At 41.1% G+C, this 23078-nt stretch overlaps 3 protein-coding genes across 15 annotated transcripts in view; 2 read left to right on the top strand and 1 right to left on the bottom strand.

The window, feature by feature from the left end:
• Nucleotides 1–3: 3 nt before the first annotated feature.
• Nucleotides 4–5295, top strand: RWDD2A (RWD domain containing 2A). Of its 7 annotated transcripts, XM_081904935.1 has the most exons (4): nucleotides 1920–2058; nucleotides 3775–3999; nucleotides 4523–5144; nucleotides 5241–5295. In XM_081904935.1, exons 1-4 carry the CDS (start codon nucleotides 1984–1986, stop codon nucleotides 5276–5278), a joined length of 960 nt encoding a protein of 319 aa, XP_081761061.1. In that variant the 5' UTR covers nucleotides 1920–1983; the 3' UTR covers nucleotides 5279–5295. The 7 variants fall into 7 exon arrangements, with proteins under 7 accessions (XP_081761063.1, XP_081761062.1, XP_081761064.1 ...); XM_081904937.1 differs by lacking the exon at nucleotides 1920–2058 and adding an exon at nucleotides 4–306 and having other exon boundaries at nucleotides 4523–5295; XM_081904936.1 differs by lacking the exon at nucleotides 1920–2058 and adding an exon at nucleotides 4–408 and having other exon boundaries at nucleotides 4523–5295.
• Nucleotides 5296–5967: 672 nt separating this feature from the next.
• Nucleotides 5968–23078, bottom strand: part of ME1 (malic enzyme 1) — a 118981-nt gene continuing 101870 nt past the window's right edge. For both annotated transcript variants that reach the window (XM_081904887.1, XM_081904888.1), the window contains 5 exons: nucleotides 19554–19659; nucleotides 17894–18036; nucleotides 15213–15386; nucleotides 9286–9384; nucleotides 5968–6963 (listed from right to left, as the gene is read on the bottom strand). In XM_081904887.1, coding sequence (XP_081761013.1) covers nucleotides 6796–6963; nucleotides 9286–9384; nucleotides 15213–15386; nucleotides 17894–18036; nucleotides 19554–19659 — 690 coding nt within the window. In that variant the 3' untranslated portion in view covers nucleotides 5968–6795. The remainder of the gene's footprint in view (nucleotides 6964–9285; nucleotides 9385–15212; nucleotides 15387–17893; nucleotides 18037–19553; nucleotides 19660–23078) is intronic.
• PRSS35 (serine protease 35) overlaps nucleotides 9391–23078 on the top strand; it is a 158208-nt gene continuing 144520 nt past the window's right edge. For 5 of the 6 annotated variants that reach the window (XR_014166652.1, XR_014166653.1, XR_014166654.1 and 2 more), the window contains exon 1: nucleotides 9391–10573. The gene's annotated coding sequence lies outside the window, so the exon portion shown is untranslated. Of the gene's footprint in view, nucleotides 10574–17002; nucleotides 17299–23078 lie in introns of those variants that run through there. The other variant, XM_081904884.1, reaches the window with a different exon arrangement.

Below are 23078 nucleotides of genomic sequence, written 5' to 3'. Positions count from 1 at the left end.
GGGTGGAGCCGCTTCCACCCGCGCAGCCTCGTCGCGCAACTCGGGCTCACTGGACTCGTGGCATTCGAGCGGGGCTTCCTTCTTCCTCAGCTGAGCGTGGCAAAAATCTCGTCTCCCGAGCTTGGCTGGATCCGCCTTGGCAGACGTGCAGCTGCACCGCGCGCTGCTATAGCGGTCTAGAAAGCGGCGTGCGCGCGGCGCCATAAGGACACCGAGAGCAGCCCCGCTGGATTAGGCCTGTGGGAAGCGCGCAAGCAGGATCGGAGCCCAAGGGCCCTCTCCCCTCTCGCGGTTTCCAGCCGGCAGGTGGGCCTTTGGCAGGAGAGAGAGCGCGACTGCCCTGCCAGGCCCGCCCGCGAGCTTCGGCCGGGGCAGCTTTGGCCAGTCCTTAAGCGGGCTTCCTCAGAAGTAAGGCTGTGCTCGGGGAGGGCCTACTTGTCCCCTCTAGGAAGCGGCAAGACTTAAAACGAACAGGCCCCGCCTCCCAGTGAGCTCAGGGTGAAAAAATAAAATGAAACAGTAACGTATCTTAACCGCAGGCAACGCGGTTCATATAGAATTTGAATTCAAACCTCCTTCCGCTGCGTCTGCCACTGAGGCTCCCTTCGCGCGTGCGAAGCCCAAGCCCTCCTTTAGCGACGCGCATGCCCAAGAAAGGCGCTCGCGCCGCCAACATTTCGCCTCCTGGGATCACGTGGCTGCTCAGGTGTTTCCATGCGCGCGAGGGGGCGTGGTCGTTCGCATGCGCGGGCCTTCCAAGAGGTACGTTGGTTCGGAGGGTCCCCGCCGCGTGACGCTGCGCTCCCTTTGCCTCTGAAGGAGCGAGCCAATCACTCTCTTCGTCCCTAAGAGCGTGGGCTGATTGGCTTTGCTCCCGGTGTTGAGAGATCTGGCGGCCGGTTCCTTTCGATGGGCTTCGCAATGTCCTCCGCCACGTGTTTATTGGAGGGAGGGGGCGGAGCCATTTTAATTCCGCACCGATGGCTGTAAGGGCGGGTAATGGCCGCTGGAGGATTTGCCGGTGCCTCCCGCTCTCAGATACCGCTGGTGGAGCCTCTTGCCTGGCTTCAGCAATTATTATTATCCCACGGCAAGGGCTTTCAAGAGAGGGCAGCCTGCTGCTTAGCCGTTTGGGGACTGTGCCCAGTGTGCACCACTTGATTTCTCCGCTTTGGAACCTTGTTCACACGTTAAGCTGAACGTTCCAAGCTGTGTATACGTGCGTACACGTTTTTGTCTGAAAGTGTGCCCTTGATCATTTTTGTACAGCTCCACTGTAGCGCATAAAGGTATACAGTTGGTGTGAGTTGAATGTTATATTTTAATAACTACAAGTGTACACCTGAACTATTCATGTATGCAGTTGTACGGATTGTATACATGTTGGATCTAAGGTGAAGAAGGGGCGGGGTACTCTAAACTGGACACGGTATAGATTACTAACCCTGCATATTACTGTGAGGTCTAAAAGAGAGGTGAATACATTGTATTGTACTTCTTGAGACATTTGGTTGTTCACCAGCAGGGAGAATTTTCATTAGATCAGGGATTGGTAACCTGGGGCCTTCCAGTTGTTGCAGAACTAAACATCTGTTGTTGCTGACCATGGCTAGGTTGACTAGGGCTGATGAGACTTGGTCCAACAACACCTCAAAGGCTACATACTCCCATTCCTAAATTAGATGGACTTTTGATCTGACCCAGAAGGGCAAATCTTACATTTTTAAATTGCAACTGGAACTGCCACATAAAAACAGTAAGATCATACAGCTGGGTGGGGGGAATTGCTGACAAAAGCAAGTGGTACATTAGTTTTCATCTGCTATTGTTTGGTCCCACCTACCTTCTACAGAACATCTGCCTACTATGTGATGATGTGCTTGCATCACAACTCACTGGGTGGGATTTGCAAGTTATAGCCACATATGATAGCCTGACAAAACTGAGTCAAACCTGCCTGGAGAGCGCTCTAGCTGAGCCTCTATGGAACATTCATTGTTTGTATTGGACTCTCAGAACAAATGTGAGCAGCTTACAATACATTACAGAGGAGTTAAGGTGAAAACCCATCAGTTGACTTCTCTGGTTTGGGGAGCCCACCTTGAAAGTGGTATTTGAGGCATATGTTGTTCAAATGTGGATGTTAATATCTTCTAACCAGTGTTCGAAATTTGCCAGGTGCCTTTTGTACCTGACTATCAGCCGTTCGCAACCAAGTGAAGGATGCCACCTGACATCTTCACCATTTGGAGATGCATGTCTGGGAATCATTGAATCAGTTATATTTTATCTGCACAATCAGAATTAATTTCAGGAACCAAAATGCTTTTCCTGTGCAGCCTGAGCAAGAGCAGTGATCAACGTTGTAGTTAACTGTTAAAGTTTGTCTTCACTTACCCCACCACCCTGCTCACGGTTGTGAAGAATATCCTTATGTTATGAATGGTCCATGCCGCCATTGAGAAAAAGAGGTAGGAATAGACCAATATATATGTGGACTGTCCCTGGATCAAGTGATTTTTCTTTAAGTTCTCAAAATTCTTAACCTAGCTGAAGGTCACCATATGAACTAGCCATATGTTTAACTGATAAGCCATCACAGTCAATCCATCATTTGAAAAATAAGACTAGAGCCGTCTTGCCCAAAAATAGCAACTAGACATTCCCTTTAGGCGACAGTAACCTTGGTTTAAGGAGCCATTTGGCGCCTAGTTTATATATCTGAGTTCCTAACAATGCTTCAAACCAAGACGTCTTTAACTAGGCACCAGCTGCTGGATATAAGCTTACAGCTGCTTTGCTCTTTCCTGGTCCTTTTTACTTAAAACAAAAGAGCCTGTTGGACCAGGCCATTGGCCCATCTAGTCCAACATCCTGTCTGTTTAGAGGGCAACCAGATGCCTATGGAAAGCCCCAAAGGACCTGAGTGTAACACACTCTACTCTCTAATGATTCCTAGAAAGTGGCATTCAGAGGCATACTGCCACAGTGTACAGAGCTAAGCCAAGGTTTTGGTTAGTGTGTCATCTGAACTGGGACTCGCTGTTAACCTCCCTCCTCACTAAGCACAATCTGTAGCCTAGGTTTGTTTACTTGGCAGCAAAAATGAACAGGTAGGAGCAAAGTGGCCGCAAGCTCATCTCCAAGAACCTGCACATTCATGAGATCCCAATGTGCCATAGTTTGACTTACCATTTTGTGCAAACCTGGCCAGCAACTGTTATTTAGCTTCCAGCCAAAGACAATACATTAAGAAGGAAGAGAAAGCAGTAAGAGAACCACTTAAAAGTACAATGTGTTTCCACTGCAAACAGAACACTCAGGATACTTTGCATGGATATGATTTTCACTGTGGAAACTGGATAGTCATTAATGTTTGTAATTTTATGACCCGTGCAAAATTGAATGCATGAATCAATAATAATATTAGCACTAGCTCTTCAGCTGCTTCCACATCTTGTTGGGATTCTTCATATCCATTGTAATTCACTTCATGTGTTTCTTAATGTTAGAACTGGATGCATTTATGGCCTTGGTTTTATTTGTGCAACTAGTCTCTTTGAACTCCTTGGACCCAAAACCTAAATCTTGTTGAGGATTATAGGCTTCATTGTTATCACAAAGTTAAAGGAGTGTTTCATTTGTTCAAAACTATTTTGTTCCGGCTTGGACGACTTTTATCAATTACTTTACAATCTGTATTGTGGGGTGGGTGGGAGAGAATATTAGCAGACATAAGAACAACATTATTGATACGATCTCTCCCACCTGCAGGTGGCTGACTTCACATCTGTAACAATGTCCAGCATAATAAAAGAAAGACTTGAACTTCAAATGGCAGAATTAGAAATGCTTTTTTCTATGTTTCCTGATAAAGGAGAAATAACTCTTCAGGATGAAAATAATTTCCTTAATGCTCAGAAATATCTGAACAATACAAGTGAAAATCTACGACATATAATTGAATATTCAGTTGCCGTTACTATTGATGAACCAAAGGTGAGATAATCTGTTTTGGGTTGGGATGTTTTTCTTTGCTTTTAAAAAACATAATATTTTACTTAATTATTAAATATTTGTGCATTTCTACCTTCCATAAAGCCAACATGTATTGTATTGAGCCAATATATCAACTTAAGCCAGTGTACTATATTGCATGCCCACAGCTGGAGTTAGCCTTAGCCATTCATGCTTCATTTAGTCACTTCTGTATTAAATTACAATACAGTGGTACCTCTGGTTGTGAATGGGATCCGTTCCAGATCCTCGTTCGCAACATGAGCAAAACACAGCCCGCGTCTGCGCAGGTCGCGATTCACTGCTTCTGCGCGTGGCGTCATTTTGCGCATCTGCACATGCGGTGAAACCCGGAAGTAACCCTTTCTGGTACTTCCGGTTTGCCTTGGGACGCAACCTGAAGCAAAGGTAACAAGAGGTATGACTGTACTGTGATGTGCTGCATGCAAAGCAGTCACTGAAGACTGGAAAGTTTTGTGAACATGTGTGTGCTTTTTAATTTTAGGCAAGAGTAAATTTGCAGGTAGCCCTACCTCATGACTACCCCCAGGTGCCACCACACCTTTTTGCAAGATCAAGTGCTGTAGACAGGCAGCAACAACTGCAGCTCAACAAGGATCTCGCTTCTTACATTGCTTCTTTGGAGCCAGGAGAACTTTGTGTATGTGCTGCTGTGCAATGGTTGCGAGACAACAGCATAAGCTACTTAGAAAACAGCAAACTCCACTGCGAAAATGTGCCAAGGGAGAGCGTAGTTAAAACGTTATTCAGCCGGATGTGGATTTACAGCCACCACATCTATAGACAAGAACTAAGGAAAAAGATTTTTGATTGTGCAAAGAAATTAAATCTGACTGGTTTCTGCCTAACTGGCAAGCCTGGAATCATTTGTGTGGAAGGTGTCAAAGAAAACTGTGAAGAATTTTGGCACATTATTAGATATCCCAACTGGAAACACATTTCCTGCAAACATGTCGAGAATAGAGAGATTGACGGAAATGGGGATAACCTGCGTCTCTTTCAGACTTTTGAAGATTTACAGTTTCAAGCCCATGGTGACTACGGCCTGAGAAATGACTATCACATGGACCTTGGACAGTTCCTAGAATTCCTTAAGGGTCATCAAAGTGAACATGTATTTCAGATCTTGTTTGGCATTGAAGGCAAATGTTCTGACAACTAACAATAAGCTATGTTTTTAATTTTCTTGTCTCTGTTAATAGAAATGAAATCCATCTATGAATTTGCCGCAAGAAAATAAAAGTATGGATGAGTGAATGTGACAAGTAACTTAAAAGGGCATGTACAGAATCTTTGTTTAGTATTTGAACAGTTAGCACATCAGTTTGTAATTTTGTTCAGAGCAAAACTTCTCAATTTGGCTGCAAGAGTAAGGGAGCTTGATTTGTACTGAGCCAGATGAATGCCGCATCTAAGTCCAATCCTGATAGGCATTGTTCCCCACAATCTAAGGTGTCTAGGGAAGGAGTGGACAATATTTTTGAGGTGAAGGGGGAAATGGTTGAGGGCACTAGCAGTGGCCAGGGCCAAAGTGAGTGGGCACACCTCTTTTTTATGTCCTTCCTTAAGCCATCATCAGTTCCATCCCTTTTCTCACAAACATGCACTCTCAGCAATTCATTCACTCCCCATTTCCCTTGTATCACCATCTCCCCCATTCACACACCTTCCTTTTGGTTTTCCTTCCAAGGTGGGTGAAGGGAAAGAGGCTCCTTTTTTTCCAGCCTAGAAATGAAGGAAAGGAAACAGTTGGGGCAGGAATTGAGTAATCCGTTTCACCACTGGTAGCTCACAGTAGATGCCAAGGATGCATTGGGGACAAGGTTGTAGGAGACAGGTTGTCCATCTGTGCTCTAGCATTTCAAATACAAATAATTTCCAGCACCATTAACTAAAGTTTGCAGATATTGAAGCTGAGCCACAAAGTAGTAGCAAGTTCACACACAAATTTTTTTTTGTTATCTCAGGCCCAAACTGTACAAAGGCTATATATTAGAAGATACATGAGCACCTCTTTAGGATGTTGTACCAGACATTGCATATTTCACATGCTCATTCACTAAGGCATGAGTAGTTACGCTACGGAACATCCAGTAACCTTCCTGACTGATGCCTCTTTGTCATTGGTTTACCGGATGGCTTCTCTGTTAAGAATGTGCACATGCCTAGCAAACTACTGACTCAAACTACTTTTCCTTGATTAGGAACATTTGATCTGGCATGAAAAAACCTATAGTTAGAAGTACTTAGCTTTTTATCTTGCTTTTTCTATAGGTGTCACCAGAAAAATATTAAAAGAAATAGCTGAGACGCTTTTAAACTTATCATACTGATGATATATTGCTTTGTCATTTGTTTGCAAAAAAAATTCATCTGAACTTAAGCACAGAACTGTAATATATGACCATAATTTCATACAGATGTCTAAGTATATGAAAAGTACATTGTAAATGTGCTTCTACAGTACTGCTCTGTAGTAAATTTAGCAGAGTCCCTTCAAAAGAAATATTTAAAAACTGCCTAAATTGATTTTTATTCTCTTAGGCATGTGCTATTTTAGCTTAATTAATTAGCTTAAAGTGAAAGAAGTGTAACAATTCTACCAAAATTTCATGGCTTTAGAAAGTATTCAGTGCTGCTAGAAAAGAAAAGAAATATATCCTGAGTTCTGACAAATTGTGCTATGATTTGACAAAAGTTGAAAGCTACCAAATATCTGAGTGCTTCCAGTATTGTTGCAGTGCTGCTGTCTTTCTGTTAAAAGTTCCCAGTCTGTATTTTCATGGCTTCTTGGGGCCAGGTGTAAGAGTCTGTCAGAAAGCTTTCATAGTCAGTGCTATAAATCTGGGAGCGGATGAATGCTTCCTTGTCTTCTGGCTCAGGGTGGAAAGTGGCTGTGTTGTTGCTGTAGGCATTCTCTGCAATCTGAGAGAGCAAGACAAATCCCTCATTGTTAGACTTCTACATTGACCTGAGAGGTAGCATAGTGTATAATGAAGAAAGTTCAATTTTTGGATATCAAGTATCAGATTCTTATCAGACTGATACCAATGAAGCTATAATCTAGCCATGAAAAGATGAAAATATGCACCCAATTTTCTGGAAGAGATTGGCAAAATATACATCTTGAAATGAATTCTGCTTTAGATTCTTTTTCTTGGTTGGATTGTATTTCACACTTGGAGAAACAACCCCACGTTTGTAACAGAATGCATTCTCAACAGGGAGCTGCTGTTAATTTGGGCTTTCTGATGAGTGTTCACATATGATAAGTGTTTGAATACATGTTTGCCATGGTCACATGCCTCATTTTCTAGATGAAAAATGGTAATATAATGTGTGAACTGGCTCTTTATAGCCCAGTCCTCACCACCCCCGCCTGTGGACGTAACTGCCACTGATTTCCTTGGGACATATTTCTAAGAGAGTATGTTTAAGAGCAGGGGTCAGCAAACTTTTTCAGCAGGGAGCCGGTCCACTGTCCCTCAGACCTTATGGGGGCCGGACTATATTTTTGGGGGGGTGGGGGAGAATGAACGAATTTCTATGCCACACAAATAACCCAGAGATGCATTTTAAATAAAAGCACACCTACTTGTGTAAAAACACCAGGCAGGCGCCACAAATAACCCAGAGATGCATTTTAAATAAAAGGACACATTCTACTTATGTAAAAACACGCTGATTCACGGGCCGGATTTAGAAGGCGATTGGTCTGGATCCAGCCCCCGGGCCTTAGTTTGCCTACCCATGCTTAAGAGTATACCTCATAGTGACTCTAGCAAAAAGATCTCTAATGCACAAGGCACAGGTTTCTTTGTAAACAAGGGGCAAGTTTGGATCCATTGTAAGTACATTTTTAAAAAGTAGAATGGATACTTTCCCCCTACAGCAAGGTATGAAAGCATTCAATTCTCTGCACCTTGATAAATTTACCAAAACATATTTATTGTAGCCAAAATGATTTTGGAAAGCCTAAGAAACCAAACATGAGCTGACTTAAGAGAAAATCTTCAATCCTGTCATGCCAGTTCATCAACCCAACATATTCTGCTCTGAAATTTGCTTTCAAAATTAATCAGAACTGCTAAATTTATAGAGAAGGAAATTGCCTCCAATTGGTACAGCGCCAATACTCTAGATCAGAAATACTGATGGGAGTTTGTTGCATACTCATTTCTTTTCCATATACATGTTAATAAGCATTCATTTTCTCACATCTAAGAACATATCCCTATAAATGTAGGTTACTAAAATATATCTGAATATGTTCTTGTAAATATTTCTGTGTTACATATGAAGGTGAGATGAAGTCAAATGTTAGTGTTTCTAGTGTGTCTTTTTGCGTTATTAGGCTGGAGAGTATTACAAGTTAAATATTTCCAATTCAGATAAAAACCAGGAGACTAGAAGCTAGATGGATAATACAAACCCATCAATTATACTGACTATTGTTTCTAACTTAAACAAAATTATTCCTATAACGAAACAAATTTTCTAGAGCTGTTCACAAACGTTATTGCCAAACAAAGAATGCTGGAGAATTTACGCAGAGAAACTTGCATAAGTGTGTTTTAACATCTATAATATATATATATATTATAAACTTGAAGAGAGATGAAATATGACAACTCTTTCTACATGCAGTTGGAACCAATTACTACATAAGCCTGAGGGAATGAGTTCATGATTAGAAGCTTACTGACAACAAAGACTGATCTTTACATGAAAGATTATCTCTATCCAGCTCAGCAATAAAAATAAACCAACCTCCTGGGAGATAAAAAGGAAATGAGGCCCAGAGGGTGAAAGATCAAGGACACAACTACACAAGGACCAAACTAGAGTTTCAGCCATGGTCTGCTGTCCCTTTCCATTTTCGTGAATTTGGACTGGTTAACCTTTCCTCCAGTGACATTTTTCCAAACCCCTGCAACTGCTATTCACCCCATCAGGGAAATCATATATGCCATGCAGTGTAGTGGAATATTGGCCTAGGACGGCTTGGGTTCAACTTGCCAGTCAGCCATGGAGCTCACCAAATGACTATGCCAGTCACTTCCTCTCAACCTAATTCATAGGGCTGTTCTGAGGATAAAGGGGGAAGGAAGAGAGAAAACTGATTCCTATCTTGAGATCCTTGGAAGAAGGTGAAAATATAAATGTATTAAATAATGAAATCCACCTTCAGTCTTTGACAAAACATAATAAGTCTATTCTTAATTAGGAAATGTAAAATGTACTTACTTTCACAGCAATTTTCAGAGAGACATCTCGAATTGAAACTAAAGGCGGATACAAACGGCCCTCCTCTAAATGTTTATCTGAGACCTGTTGACATATGACCTAGGAAGAAAACATAAGACATGTTCTTTTAAGCTCTCATTAAACAGGTATTTTTATCTGAAAACCCACAGCCAAAAATTGGATGTATGCAACCATTTTTCTATGGCCAGCAGCAGCAGCAGCCACATCCTCAGGCAAGTTCCAGGACCCTAAGCAGCTGTCCCCTCTCTTTATTTTCCCGAGCCCTGTTCTCTAAGCCACCATTTTAATTTCCCACAATGCTTCTGACAGCATTGCTCCAGGGCACTGGGGAATTTTAACGGCAACAAGATCCAGCCACTCTGCATTGCTTGGCACCCTGTGTCTGCTGAAGTCACAAAGCAAACCCTACAGGTCCCACCAAAGGGGAAGGAGCCCACCAGAGGGCACTTTGTCCAGCACCCCCTCAAATCTGCACTGTGGGCAGCTTTTTTCAAATTTCATATGAACGTGTTCACAGAAATAAACTTCTGGACTTACCAAATCCCGCTTCAGTAATGAAATGGGAGCATAGGATAAGTCAAACAGAACCATGTTCATCACCCAGAAAGCCCTCATGAGCACACCTCTTTTAAAAAGGTCTCTGATAGGGCACACAAGGAAAAGGATGGAACTAGTAAATAATTAGTCATAGGCATGGGGGGTGTTAAAAAGACATTCTTAGTCTTACTCAGCATTTATATAGCAATTTTCCAGAGCATACAAAATGCTTCTCAGTAATCATGCTACATGCATCCTGAGAACCTACATTTGAAAATCTATTAGAGAGTTAAAAGAGATTAAGTTTGAGACATATAGAAACCAATACTCATGAGTGGAGGGCCAATGTATGCAGCATGGGTGGAAGTGGGATTATACTTGTCTGTCGTGGTTATTTATTTAGATAGGACACCGAGCTAAGAAGACAGAAATAGCAAAGCACTTTGGACACAGAAAGTACTGTGGGAAATCATTAACCACCACAACAAATATGTAGACAGTGACTGGAATCTGCTTGACAGAGTGCTTGACCCCACCAGTTAAATAAGGTTATAAAACGGAGACAATCTCCCCTATTTTACTTCTAATCCACATCTAAGTAATTCCCAAGGAACTGGAGGAGCCACCTTGCCTTTGGCGCAAGCAGTGATGACAGACACACGATGGAAGAGATGCCAAGAACTGACTGGCAAGAGAAGATCTGCAGGAAAGCTTCGCAAACTATGAGGTGGTTAGTGTTGAGAATTTAAAATATACAGTTTTATTCTCAGATTTGATCCTATAATAGATAGTTCTATGATCCTGATTTTCCTTCAGTGTTATTTTTCTTTCAGGGATACTTTTGAGATTACACACACACACAAACACTCTTGAAAAGCAGGAACAAGACATTACAATCAAAGTACAAAAATAATCAGGTACCACTGTTAACGCTAAAAAAGCTAAAATAGAATAAAATTCTAACAAACCAGAGTAGCTAGTACAAGTAAGATGAGCAAAAGATGAGGAAAAGCAAAGTTACCATATGTCAGGACATAATGCATCAATACCCAAACAAGCAGCAGAATTTTTACTCTGAGAAAGAATTGCCTAGTACTATGAAAGTTGTACTTCCCACCTCCTCTTAACAGAGACTTGCAGCCTGGGAGCCATAGACAGCAAGGAATTACATTCAGGTGCGCAAGGCAGAGCCCTCTGTTTCTCCTCTGCACCCAAGCCTAGAAATGTAACAGGCTAATGCAGAAAAGACAGGGCTCTCCCTCTCCTCTGTGAGACACCCCCCAGGCTATTATTTTGGGCTAATTTACAAGGCAGGCTTAATAGGCGATAAAGATTGTGTGTCTTTTTTTTCCTTTCTTTTTTTAAGGGAATGGCGAAATAAGCTACTGGCAATCATTATAGTATAATCATTTATTATTTATGAATCCACAAGGGGGAGCTAAAAGAAAAGGAGATATAAACCTGTTTGTTTTTCCTGCGGCAAATCAGTAGGATTGCTTTTTCCTAGGATTTCTTACCCCTCACAGGTCAGGACTCATAGTTACATTTGCATACTGGTGCAAAGGGAATCATACTGCTGCGTGACATGTACTGATTTTCATCAAGTTGCATACATTTAGGCATAAAAAGGTGGCAACATCCATTACCATATAATGAAAAGCCAACATAAGGATGGTGCCTGCTCTGTGGCAGGGTTGAATAATAAGAATTTCTGAACTGGAGAAATATTTTTCTTACTTTCCTTTATAATCATATTAAAAAAAAGGAGAAGATTAGAGGCAGGCAGTAAATTGCTACATGAATTCATGAAAGATGGTGCTAGGCAAGTGGAATTTCTGATCACACACACACTTTTCATTGGTAGATTCCCCAACTTTTAAGGATCTGGCTCCTGGCCAGTGTTTCAGCCATACTTTTAAAGATGCAGACAAATCTTGAAAGATAGCAGATAACACTCTTCTTACTGTGCCCACCAAGTGTACATTTAATGGTAGGACAACATCATGTTCAGTGCAACTAAACTTCAAATTATAAACATGTTAATTTATTGTGCTGTTAGTTTCACTATAATGAGACAATACCTACTCGATTTTCCATGGATACTGTCCAAGAGTGAACACCTTGCCCTTCTGATAACATATTCTATCATTGAAAAGTTAATAGGGTGATCTCTGGAATGACTAAAGCATAGCATGGGCAGTCGCAATAATAATTTACCAGCTCATAATCCTTTGACATTTTACTTTTGCTTCATCAGGCTTAGAAGAATGCCGCTTGTCATCACATTAAAATTGCCTACAATTATGGCATTATAGTCTACAGGGCCCTAGATTTACTATCCATAAATCAATGCTGAACTCTGCTTGGCATGCAAGTAAGAACACCTGAAAGCAGGACTTGCTGTTTTTACAATGACTAAACTGTGTTTTTATTGTTTAAAAAATCAGTTTTAAAGGGACAGGTGACAAATTAAGAGACCCATAGGCTATGTACACATTTAGCCTTTGTAAAAGCACATGAGTTTTTTTCATAGTGCACTTCTGTACGTAGCAGTTTGCAGTTGTACACACCTTTGCATGATAACGTCATCTAAAGTAGCAGCTACTATCCATATTGAAGTATGGCAAACTGCTACGTACACATAGTTGGGAATGTTTTCAAACTAGAGTGAAATAGTGTTCTCTCTTCCTCTTCCTTCTATTAGTGTTTTTCACAGACCTTTTCTCTCTCTCTCTCTCTCTCTCTCTCTCTCTCTGTGTGTGTGTGTGTGTGTGTGTATTTGACATACAGAAGATATATACTGGAACAGAAAGCTGGCTAAGTTACTGTACTGCTTCCTTTTGTCTATTTTATTCACAGACAAGTCACAGCTCCACAATACCAGTAGCTCTGCCCCAGTAAGAAGTGACCTGAGGAAGTGTCCTCTGTGTACACATGAAGGCACATATGCTTGTGAAGTGCATTATCGACACAAACTGGATTATAGCTGTTACAGCAGAGAGTGCTTTCGATTGACATGTAGTATGGGGCAGAGACAACATGAGGATGATGTCATGTGCACAGCACCCCAAAAAGGTGCTTGCATCCAGCACTGAATCCACATGATCACACAGTGTGCACATACCCCCAGTTACAAATAGGTACTCATGTTCAAACTTTTCCTATCCCTGTTCATTACTGACTCTTCCTCTAGCAAGGCCATGGCAAGAGGTTATCTTTTTAAAAGATTCCTTGGTTAAGATCCATTGTACAGGCTGGTTTTATATTGTTTCTTCTTTTGTTTTTCCATGGACCTGATCAAGATGGGTAGAGAAATCCAAACTATCGGAAGCCAGCATAATTTATGCTGGAGTAAATCATGCCAATGTAATTTACCGCTATTCCAAACTCTTTTCAGGAGCAGGTCTACTCCTTAGCCTGGCAGAGGGAAAGCAAGCCTTTAAAATAGTTTGATTTGCACTACCCTTTTTGCTAGTGTAATTTCCACTGGGTTGCTAGGTTGCATGATTGAGCAGAACAGAGTTTGGAATGGGGTGGGTCTCCCCCATCCTGTCCTGCTCCTGCCCCTTTTCAGGGCCTTGGTTCAACCAGCTGAGTCCCAGTTGAGCTGCTGAGCCTTGGCTGAGTCCAGGATGAAGGACTTAGATTGGAGAATCTCCAATTTAGCCAGATGTGGGACTTCAGCCAGTGAATCTGCCCGTTCCAAAAGCCATTCATCCCAGGGATCTCAAGCTAGGTTACAAAAGATTCTCATACTAAAAAATACATTCAAGTTTGCTATCTGGAAAGCATGGGTATTCCTATGGTGCCAGGATTATTCAGGTAGCATCTCCTGCTCTCAATTATGCATTGTGTGAAGAGATAAAATGCTTCATTCATTCATTCATTCATTCATTCATTCATACATTCATACTTTATCCCACCCATCAGACTGAGTTGCCCCTGATACTTCTTCACAGGTCAGACACAATTGTCAAACCCATTACTTGACACTAAAGTTTACAGAGCATAATTGAGAGCAGACGTAAGTGTTCTTGTAGCTTCAATATGACTATGAATCAGACTTTGAGTCATTAGGAGAGTATGTGCAGGGCAGACATATGTGAACACTGTAATCTTAAGCATGCCTACTTTGAAATAAATCCCACTGAGTTTAATGGGGTTCACTCACAGTTAAGTGCATAACCTTAACATTTAACTAAAGACCTAGATGGCAAAATCTGCACTCAGTGTCACCATCAACAGATGTCTGCCTGAAGAAGTTATTTTAAAGTATCGCTATCATTTCTAGTACTTTCCACTCCTGCTAAAAGAGTCTGTAAAAGAAACCAATTTTTGCTGACTTCCTCTCAATTTTGACATTTGAGAGGCTTTGCATGCTCCACCTTTCATTTAAGAAGTTTCCAAAGTACTTTACAAACTATACATATGAGCCCATTCTAGAAAGTTTAAGAAGCCATGTCTTTTAAAATAGACATGGCAGTTTAGGGCAGAGAATTAAGACTTGCCATATCCAACTGAAATTACAGGGAAAGGTTTTAGCCATGAGGATAAAATTAACCAACTTATCCTCAGTCACCTCCTATGTGAAGGATCACTGCCCATCTTGGCTGGTCAAAGCTAGTGGAGAGAGTCTGAGCTTATTCCGGATTTTGGCACATGGAAGGTCCAAATGGTTCCCTAGGGAAAAACACCTTGATGGAAAATTGTAACACCTGGGGTTTCTGTGAGGAAATCTTGCCATTCTTTAAACAAACAAACACACACGCACACACACACACACACACACACACAGAGAGAGAGAGAGAACAGCAACAAATTACTTGCTAGAGCAATTGCTGCCAATTCTCTGCTAGAAGAAATTCACAGTTCTGCATGATTTTACATTCTGAAATAAATAAAAGGTTCAACAGTACTCTTTCCTCCCTCAAAACAATGTAAGAGAATCACCAAAATTAGGACTCAGAGGCTTTGGTATATTAACCATAGGCATGTGTCCCTCAATACACATTCAGTCTATGTAATAGGAGAAGTACTGCTTTTGTTTCAGCGCTGGTTTAATCCATCAGATTTCTGATGAATTCCTGTCTCATTACCTTACACTGCGACCATTACACAGAAAGTATCAGTTTCACTGTTTCAGACAGTATTCAGGTGTGTGTGGCCAGGGAAGATGGTGTGGTCTGGAGAGAGTTCTGAGGGCCAGATTCTGAGAGTCAGGATGGGGGGGGGCACATTCAGTCCTCAGGCTGAGGTCCCTCACCCCAAACTACCAGTCTGAAGGCCCTACAACAACATGCTATCATTAACTGATGTGCCATACATGTCTTTTTCGGGGCAGACATTATCAGGTATATAACAGTCAGTACCTCTGCAGTTGTGAGGAAAATTTCTTCACTTATATGTCTTATTCCACATGCAACAACTCCAAGGGCAACTCCTGGAAACACATAAGCATTGTTACCCTGTCCAGGAAAAAATGTGCGTCCATCTGGAAGAGTGACACGATCAAAAGGGCTTCCACTTGCAAAAATGCCACGTCCCTAAAACAAATGTTTTGCAAATGTTAGTAGATGGAGGAAAATCAGAACCTACATCTATATCTATAAAAAAGTGTTTTCATAAAGTAACTACAGTATACCAGAAACCTACACAAAAGTCACAAAACAAGAATTTTGCAATTCTAACTACAGTCATACCTCGGGATGAATACGCTTCGGGTTAGGCAAATTCGGGTTGCGCTCCGCGGCGACCCGGAAGTAACGGAGCGTGTTACTTCCGGGTTTCGTCACATGCGCATGCGCAGACCGTCAAAATGACGTCACACGCATGCGCAGAAGTGCCAAAACGTGGCCCGCGCATGCGCAGACACGGGTTACGTTCGCTTTGGGATATGAACGGGGCTCCAGAACGGATCCCGTTCACATCCCGAGGTACCACTGTATGTCTCTCTCCGGTCGGTGCATTGTCAGCATGAAGGCAAGTTCCAAACCAATCTGAACCCAGTAGACTTTTGTATCATAATGTCTCTTTGTGTCTGATATCTTGCTGAGACATATGATAACAAAATGGCATTATGTCTATTTCATATGATATCTATTACTTTACTTTTCAGTTTAGGAAGAATTGGAATTTAGTATCTTCAGAACTAGTTTCAGCCATCCACATAAATGCAAGTATGCAAAACTGAGACTCACATTATGACTATGTGAGATATATATAAAGGCAACCCCTCATTTATGTGGGGGTTACGTTCCAAGGCACCACACATTTAATTGTAATTGTGTATATCTGAAACACAATTGAAGAAGTCTGCAAATATCCTGTTCCCACCCCCATCCATTCTACCCGTTTTTGTGATGTTTCTGGGTTGCTTCTGGGTTTGACACGATGAATGTGTGTGCAAGTTGCTCACATACTGAACATGCATAAAATGGGGGGGGGGTTGTATAAATAACCGCTCTTCTAGGAAAAACCGTAATAGTTCACAGTGATGCCATCATAATCTCTAATGCAGTTCGTGGCCACAGCTTCTACCTGCTAAGGTAAAAAGTGGCATGAAACAAATACAAATCCAACAGCCCTTCTTTGCTAACTTGCTATCTGCTGAGGTTTGAGTGAAACAAGTAAAATAGTTAGTCCAATGTGCATGAAACTGCCAGCATTGGAAGATAAGGTCTGTAAATGCTTATTTGTCATCCTTCTTAAAAGGATTCACAATGCAATTCTATGCATGTCTACTCAGACATAACTCCCTTTCAGATCAGTTGGGCTTGCTCCCAGGTAAACAGGTATAGGATTGCAGCCTACATGATTATATTTAACTTTTAAACAGAAGGATCCTTGTTTAACTTACAGAACTGCAAATATGCATGGAATACAAACAAGAACACTATATAGTTATTCAAAAGAATATCATTTAGCTTGGTGTCATGTAGATTTATAATGGCCTGCTTTATACATTTTGCTGGATGATTAGGTATTTCAGTATATTTTTAGCTCTGGTTACCAGGTGGAGCTGCCCATTGTAACCATATTTTTTAAAATATTTGCATTCCTGTTTCATTCCTGCATTCACTCCAATGTATACATTTCAGTAGGCAAATAGGACATGCTTAATATTTGTTTTCTATTTATAGAATTATAAATTTGTCCTGCATCAGTAGAGAAATTCCAAGGGGAAAGTACTTGACCCAAAGAGAAAGTATAAAGACTGCAATTCATATGCAGCGGGATTTAGATTATACATCATTTCATTCCAGCTACGTCCTCCCAAGTCAATGGACCAGTTAAAAGACAAGTTATATGGCTTAGAGAACAGTCCTGCTGCTCCAACATCCCCAGGTTGATGGCTGGAGAGGATCAGAGCAATGGGTTTGTGCCTCTCCTCTAACAAGAAGAAATGCCACCAGTTTGGGGGAGCTCTGCTACAGTGGAGGCTCCATCTGGAACCAGGTAAAAAGAAGCCAGCAGCAGAAGCAATAGCAAGATATAACCCCCCAAAATGAGATATTTTATGGGTGGAGCAATGGCAGCTTGGTGCAATGGCAGCTTTGGATCCAATGGATTGAAAGCTCCTTGGTCCCATGCACCTCTGCCAATTTAGAGATGTAATAGCAAAAAGGATGAGGAAACTACCTGCCACCCCCACCTTCAGCCATGTCTTCTCTCTAAGCCCTCTGTGTACCTGTGGCAGGGTATGTGCCGCATGTATGTCTGTCTATGTGTACATGCAAGAGTGTGTGGGGTCACCACACCTGATGTAAAGTGTGGAGTAGGCACACAAACTGTTGGCATGTGGCCTCCAGAAGGCTGGCCAAAAAAGGTTAGCCACTCCATTTCCCCTTGGAGCTCCTGGGTGAGGTTTGAAGCGAGGTGTCATGAGTACAAACAAACAAGGTTTGTTTTTTAAATATTGCCCACAAAGCATGAGGGGTTAGAAACTTTCATTTTTAACATATAAGTCAAGAATCTAATTATTCTACCTTGCTGCTAAAATAACGTTCATTAAGTACAACCCATTCAATATCAATCAAGGTTCTTTCCTTACTTCGGTTAGAGTGTAGCAGTCCTCAGCAGAGCATTCTGCTTTGCTAGTTGGGTTACTGAGAGCAAAAATAATTGGCCTCTGGTTGAAGGAAGCCATATCCTGGATAATCTTTTTTGTAAATGCACCACCAATAGCAGCAACTCCTGAGGAAGACAATGGGAAATTTGGATGAAGTAACTGTTTTGATTCATAGACAAAAGGCAAAATCCACCATAACCTGTGCTGTTGCACTCATATGCAAAGGAAATGTGCCACTGTGGCATTTCATTTCAATGAAGCTGGTGCTTGAGATATTTCCAGCCCAGAATGAGACACTTCAGGATCTTAAGTAGTTGTAATATTGACACATATTCAATTGAGTTGCATTAAGCTGTACGAACAGATAGATGCTTGAGTCTTAAAGAGCTGCAGTTTAACATATAATCTTCCTGTTTTTCTTCTGATATCTTAGGCCTCTCAAAGAAAGTATAGTTCAAAGTCTGGCTCCTATAATTTTTATTGGCTAATTGGTCTAAACAAAAAGTACTGGCATTTGATTTACATTTTGTAGAGTTTATGTCAATTTTGCTTCTAGACTGTTAATCATAAGAATGTCAACCTTTTCTAGCCAGAGGGTATAATAAATTAGAAAACATAATTTCACTTATTCTTTATGGCTACTTTTATTAAAATAATTGTTTCTGGTCCAACAATAACAAGTCGTCTTCCTGAACGGTGTCTAGCAAGACTCCATATATGGCATTTGCTGAGACTTGTTTTAAAAAAAACCTTGGGAAAGTATCAGACAACAAAGCAATCCCCGTCATGCAAGGAGAGATTTTTTAACAATTAATCATCCATACAGAAAAAAATAATCTCAAATTTGATCAGTCTTTCTTGCTACACAGCAGATACACAGCAGATAAACATGGTATTTATATAAACTCTTTTCATGTTCCACACTCAATGCTATACATTACGTTTTGAATATACACAGCTACCTGAATGTAACTGTTTATACCCTTTTTCAGTAAATGGAATTTAGTAGTGATTATTCTGTAAGGTATCCTGTACAAAATAGGGTACAGAATAATCCCTCTTAAATTTCATTCACAGAAAAAGCATACAGAATAATCCCTTCTAAATTCCATTCACTACAAAACAATGTAACTACATTCAGGCAAATGTGCACGTTTTTATTCATAATGCAGTTATTGGAAAAGAATTTAAAGATGGGGGAAGGATAAATTACACACTATTCTGATTATATTATGCCTCAGGCAGCAAATGAGAGGAAGGACATAACCCCGGGAGTGGATTAAAAAGGTATACATTGACCTAAAGCTATGAGTTCTTCCTGACGTAATGCATCGCTTATCCATTACTTACACTACAGTTCAAAATTTTCTAGAGCTTCACCTGGTTTCAACCTCTGAAGGAAACAAAACAAAGCTATTTTATAACTGCTAACATCGCTTCCTGAGGATGGTTTTTGGGGGTTAGATGACTGTCCTGTGATCTTTGGATGAAGGACAATATACAAATTCAATTAGTAAGAATAATACATACTCAAAACCTATTTTTATACATTGCATGCATATTCACAGCGTCTATATCACACAATAAAACAAAGAGGCAAAGGTAGTATAGGTGGTTGGACAAATAGAGATGTAAGTGTTACCTATAAGAGCAGTTGGCCTTAAACTGTTAACAATATCTTCTAGATTTTTCATCTCTTCATGTTGATGGGCAAACTGTTCTTTCTCAGCTGTTAGTGAGGCACGGCCCTAAGTTTAAAAAGAGAATTAATTTATTAGAAATATAGATTTGCATCCATTCTGTGTTTTTTGTCTCAATGAAAGGACTCAACTTGTCCTCAAAAGCACACCTATCTTCTCTCATCTTACGAGTCAATACCGGCCACGTGCCAAAACCTGCTACAACCATTCTCTGATAGTATATTACACTTCCCCCAATTAAGAGCAGGTAGGTTTTACTAAGCATTTTTGTACCTCTTTGGAACAATAGATAGGATTTTTGAGAGAGATGTGTTCATACAACTTCTGGGAAATCGTTATCATACACCTGTGTGAGAAAACCTTCCAAAGTCCATTTGGTGAAAATGCATTAGATCTGGGGAGAAGGTAGTTGCACTCATTTTCAGGGGGGGGGGAAACCAAACCTTCTGATCAAAATTCATGAGCGATGTTACCCTGAAATACCTTAACTTGTTTGAATGTCTTATCTGCTTAGTGATCTTGCATCAAAACTCTCTTAAATGGTTGTGAATGGGTATCCCCATTTGCCCACCAACAGAAACTACTGACAAATGAAAAATGCAAACTGCCTCTTGTATTCCACTGATTGGTAAAGTTGGCACCTGGCCCCCTCAATCAATTAATATACAGAATGAAGGACTAGAAACAGCTTGCACTTCTCCAGTAATTAATTACACAGCTCACAAGAGGCTTGTCTATCCTTTTCCAAGCTTCAAGTAGAGGAAATTGTACGGAATTTAGAGAAGGGCATATAATAAAGCCAAGATTTTCTCTCTAAAACTAGGTGGTCTTAAAATGCCTATCAGCAGCCTAGCTAGGATGTTTATGGAGAGAATTTTCTTTTCTGAGAGGAATAGCAGGCAGAAGGTGGGTTTTAAGATTTGAGGTCCATTGCTATTAGTGAGTGTGGCATGGAACGGTAGAACAGGAACATGGTCAACTGAGTACATAAAAGGAATGCATTTTAACTGATAATAGGTATGCTAGATTTCTGAAATTCAAAAACATGAGTATAGTATTTCCCACCATAAGCTGGCTAGCAGGGGTGATATGCACCATTCCAGGTCTCAAACCTGGAGTAACTGCAGCTGTGTGAAGGAACTGGAATTCAGCACTCAAGAAGAGCCAGTTATCACTTACATTACATAGAACAGGAGCCCTTAAATGGCATTGTGGGAAAAGGCATGCTTTTTGTGCCTCCAGAAGGTGGGCCTTCCTAAGCAACCACAGCAAAGCTCTATGTCAGTGAGAGCTCACTTCTGAATCTGAAGGGGGTGGAAGTTACAAAAGCAGCCCCCTAGAGCCATCATGATTCAAACTGAAGAACTACTGTCCAATAAATATGCAAAAGTGCATACAACTGAAGGGCATCTACTTCAAATGCCTATTTTGACGTTTTGTGGCAAATTATATGGTTTGGTGTTGTGGTTCCCTGCCCCACCCCACCCCCAAAATTAGGCAAAAGTATAATAATGTATATACAGGGACCTGTGTAAGTCCAGAATGAATAAAGAGAAGAAGGGTTTTAAAAGCTGTCATAACACAACTACATTTTTCCATTTAGAAAATCTATTATAAACACACGTTCCCAGGTTTGTGCTTTGGTACAAATTACCTCACTGCATTTGTTCTCTTTCTTCTTCACTTCCCTGGTCGGTAACCACAAGTCTTGGTATTTATATAATGGAAAGCAATATATTATCACCAGCAGTATATGGTTCAGGGTGACCACAAGACATAGCATAGATCTGTCACGTGGCTAGCAATAAATATGTTGCTGTATGCTAGACCATGCCAGCTTCTTTCAACTCACCCTTGATTTATTTGGGGATAGCTATCGTTCATCCCCCTCTTCTCTTATAAAGTTTTCTTTAGAGAATGAATACTGGGTTTTCAGCTGATATAAATATGTACTCATGTAATTAATAAACGCAGGTGGCGCAGGGACGCAGGTGGCGCTGTGGGTTAAAGCCTCAGCGCCTAGGACTTGCCGATCAAAAGGTCGGCAGTTCGAATCCCTGCGGCGGGGTGCGCTCCCGTTGCTCGGTCCCAGCGCCTGCCAACCTAGCAGTTCGAAAGCACCTCCGGGTGCAAGTAGATAAATAGGGACCGCTTACCAGCGGGAAGGTAAACGGCGTTTCCGTGTGCGGCTCTGGCTCGCCAGATGCAGCTTTGTCACACTGGCCACATGACCCTGAAGTGTCTCCGGACAGCGCTGGCCCCTGGCCTCTTAAGTGAGATGGGCGCACAACCCCAGAGTCTGTCAAGACTGGCCCGTACGGGCAGGGGTACCTTTACCTTTACCTTTAATTAATAAATGGTTATAAAAATTTTCTTAGTATTGCTACCACAGAACTATTCTGAGAAACTTGTACCTGGCCCCCTTTGTGACCAAAATGAAAAATTCATAGTCCCTCCAGACCACAGTACCTTTGGTCCCCTTCTGACATACTCATGAAGGCCAATTTCAGGGGAAAATTACTAGGCTACTAAGTACAGTGCTGTTTTTAAATACTCCAGCAGGTGTCACTGGGATTTTAAGAAAATACATAAAACATTAGTTAAAAAACAAAAACAAAAAACTAGCATAAAACACAGTTAATTTATAAATGTAAAAATGCAAAAAGGTCTTTTTTCTAGTTATACTATAGTTAGCACAAATCTTATCTATCACAGTGCAAAATAATTTAAATTTAAAAACTGCTAATCTATTTTAACTATGCATATAAGTCTCCCCTGCCGTATCTCTAAGGCTGAATCCATTTGTTTCTCCCTTTGCTAACTTCGTTAAGTTTCACCAAATTCTGATTACTTTCAGGCAAAGAAACTTTCCCAACCATACCACCTTGGTGCATGCCTTAGGTATTTCCTTTTTTATTACCATTTCCCATTCCATTCCACTTTGATTCTTTTATAATCAATTTAAAAACATGGCATCTATTTTTTAACAGCCTGACCACAAGAATGCAATCCAATGACGCTCGGGCACATTTAAGCCACTTGATTACTCTCATCCCCTTTCCCTGAAAAGTGAATTCAACTGGGCTGAAAGGCCAGATTCTCAAAATAGCAGATGTTTAGGGGCCTCAACCAACTTTGTCACAGAAAAAACATTTACTTTGATTCTGGAAGATGCTAGTGGTTACTTTTTAAAAATACCACCTCCACTGCCACTTTATCTAATTGCCAGCTCCACCGCAACAGTTCCAAACTGTTTACTGTCTAAATCCCCTTCCCCATACAAACTGGTTGCCCTCCAAAATCATATGGCAAAACAGCTGTCCCTACACATCCTGCCCATCTAACTATCCATGTCTTTCAAGTCTCCTCTTCCACTGACAACAGGTCATCAGCACTCACTCCCATATCTGCATCCCACACTGTTGGCTGTGGGTGATGGCAAACTGCATTCGTCACACACTCTGGAT

This window comes from Podarcis melisellensis, assembly GCF_964234715.1.
Source record: "Podarcis melisellensis genome assembly, chromosome: 3".
NCBI lineage: Eukaryota > Metazoa > Chordata > Lepidosauria > Squamata > Lacertidae > Podarcis > Podarcis melisellensis.
This window is presented reverse-complemented; position numbering and strand designations above follow the sequence as displayed.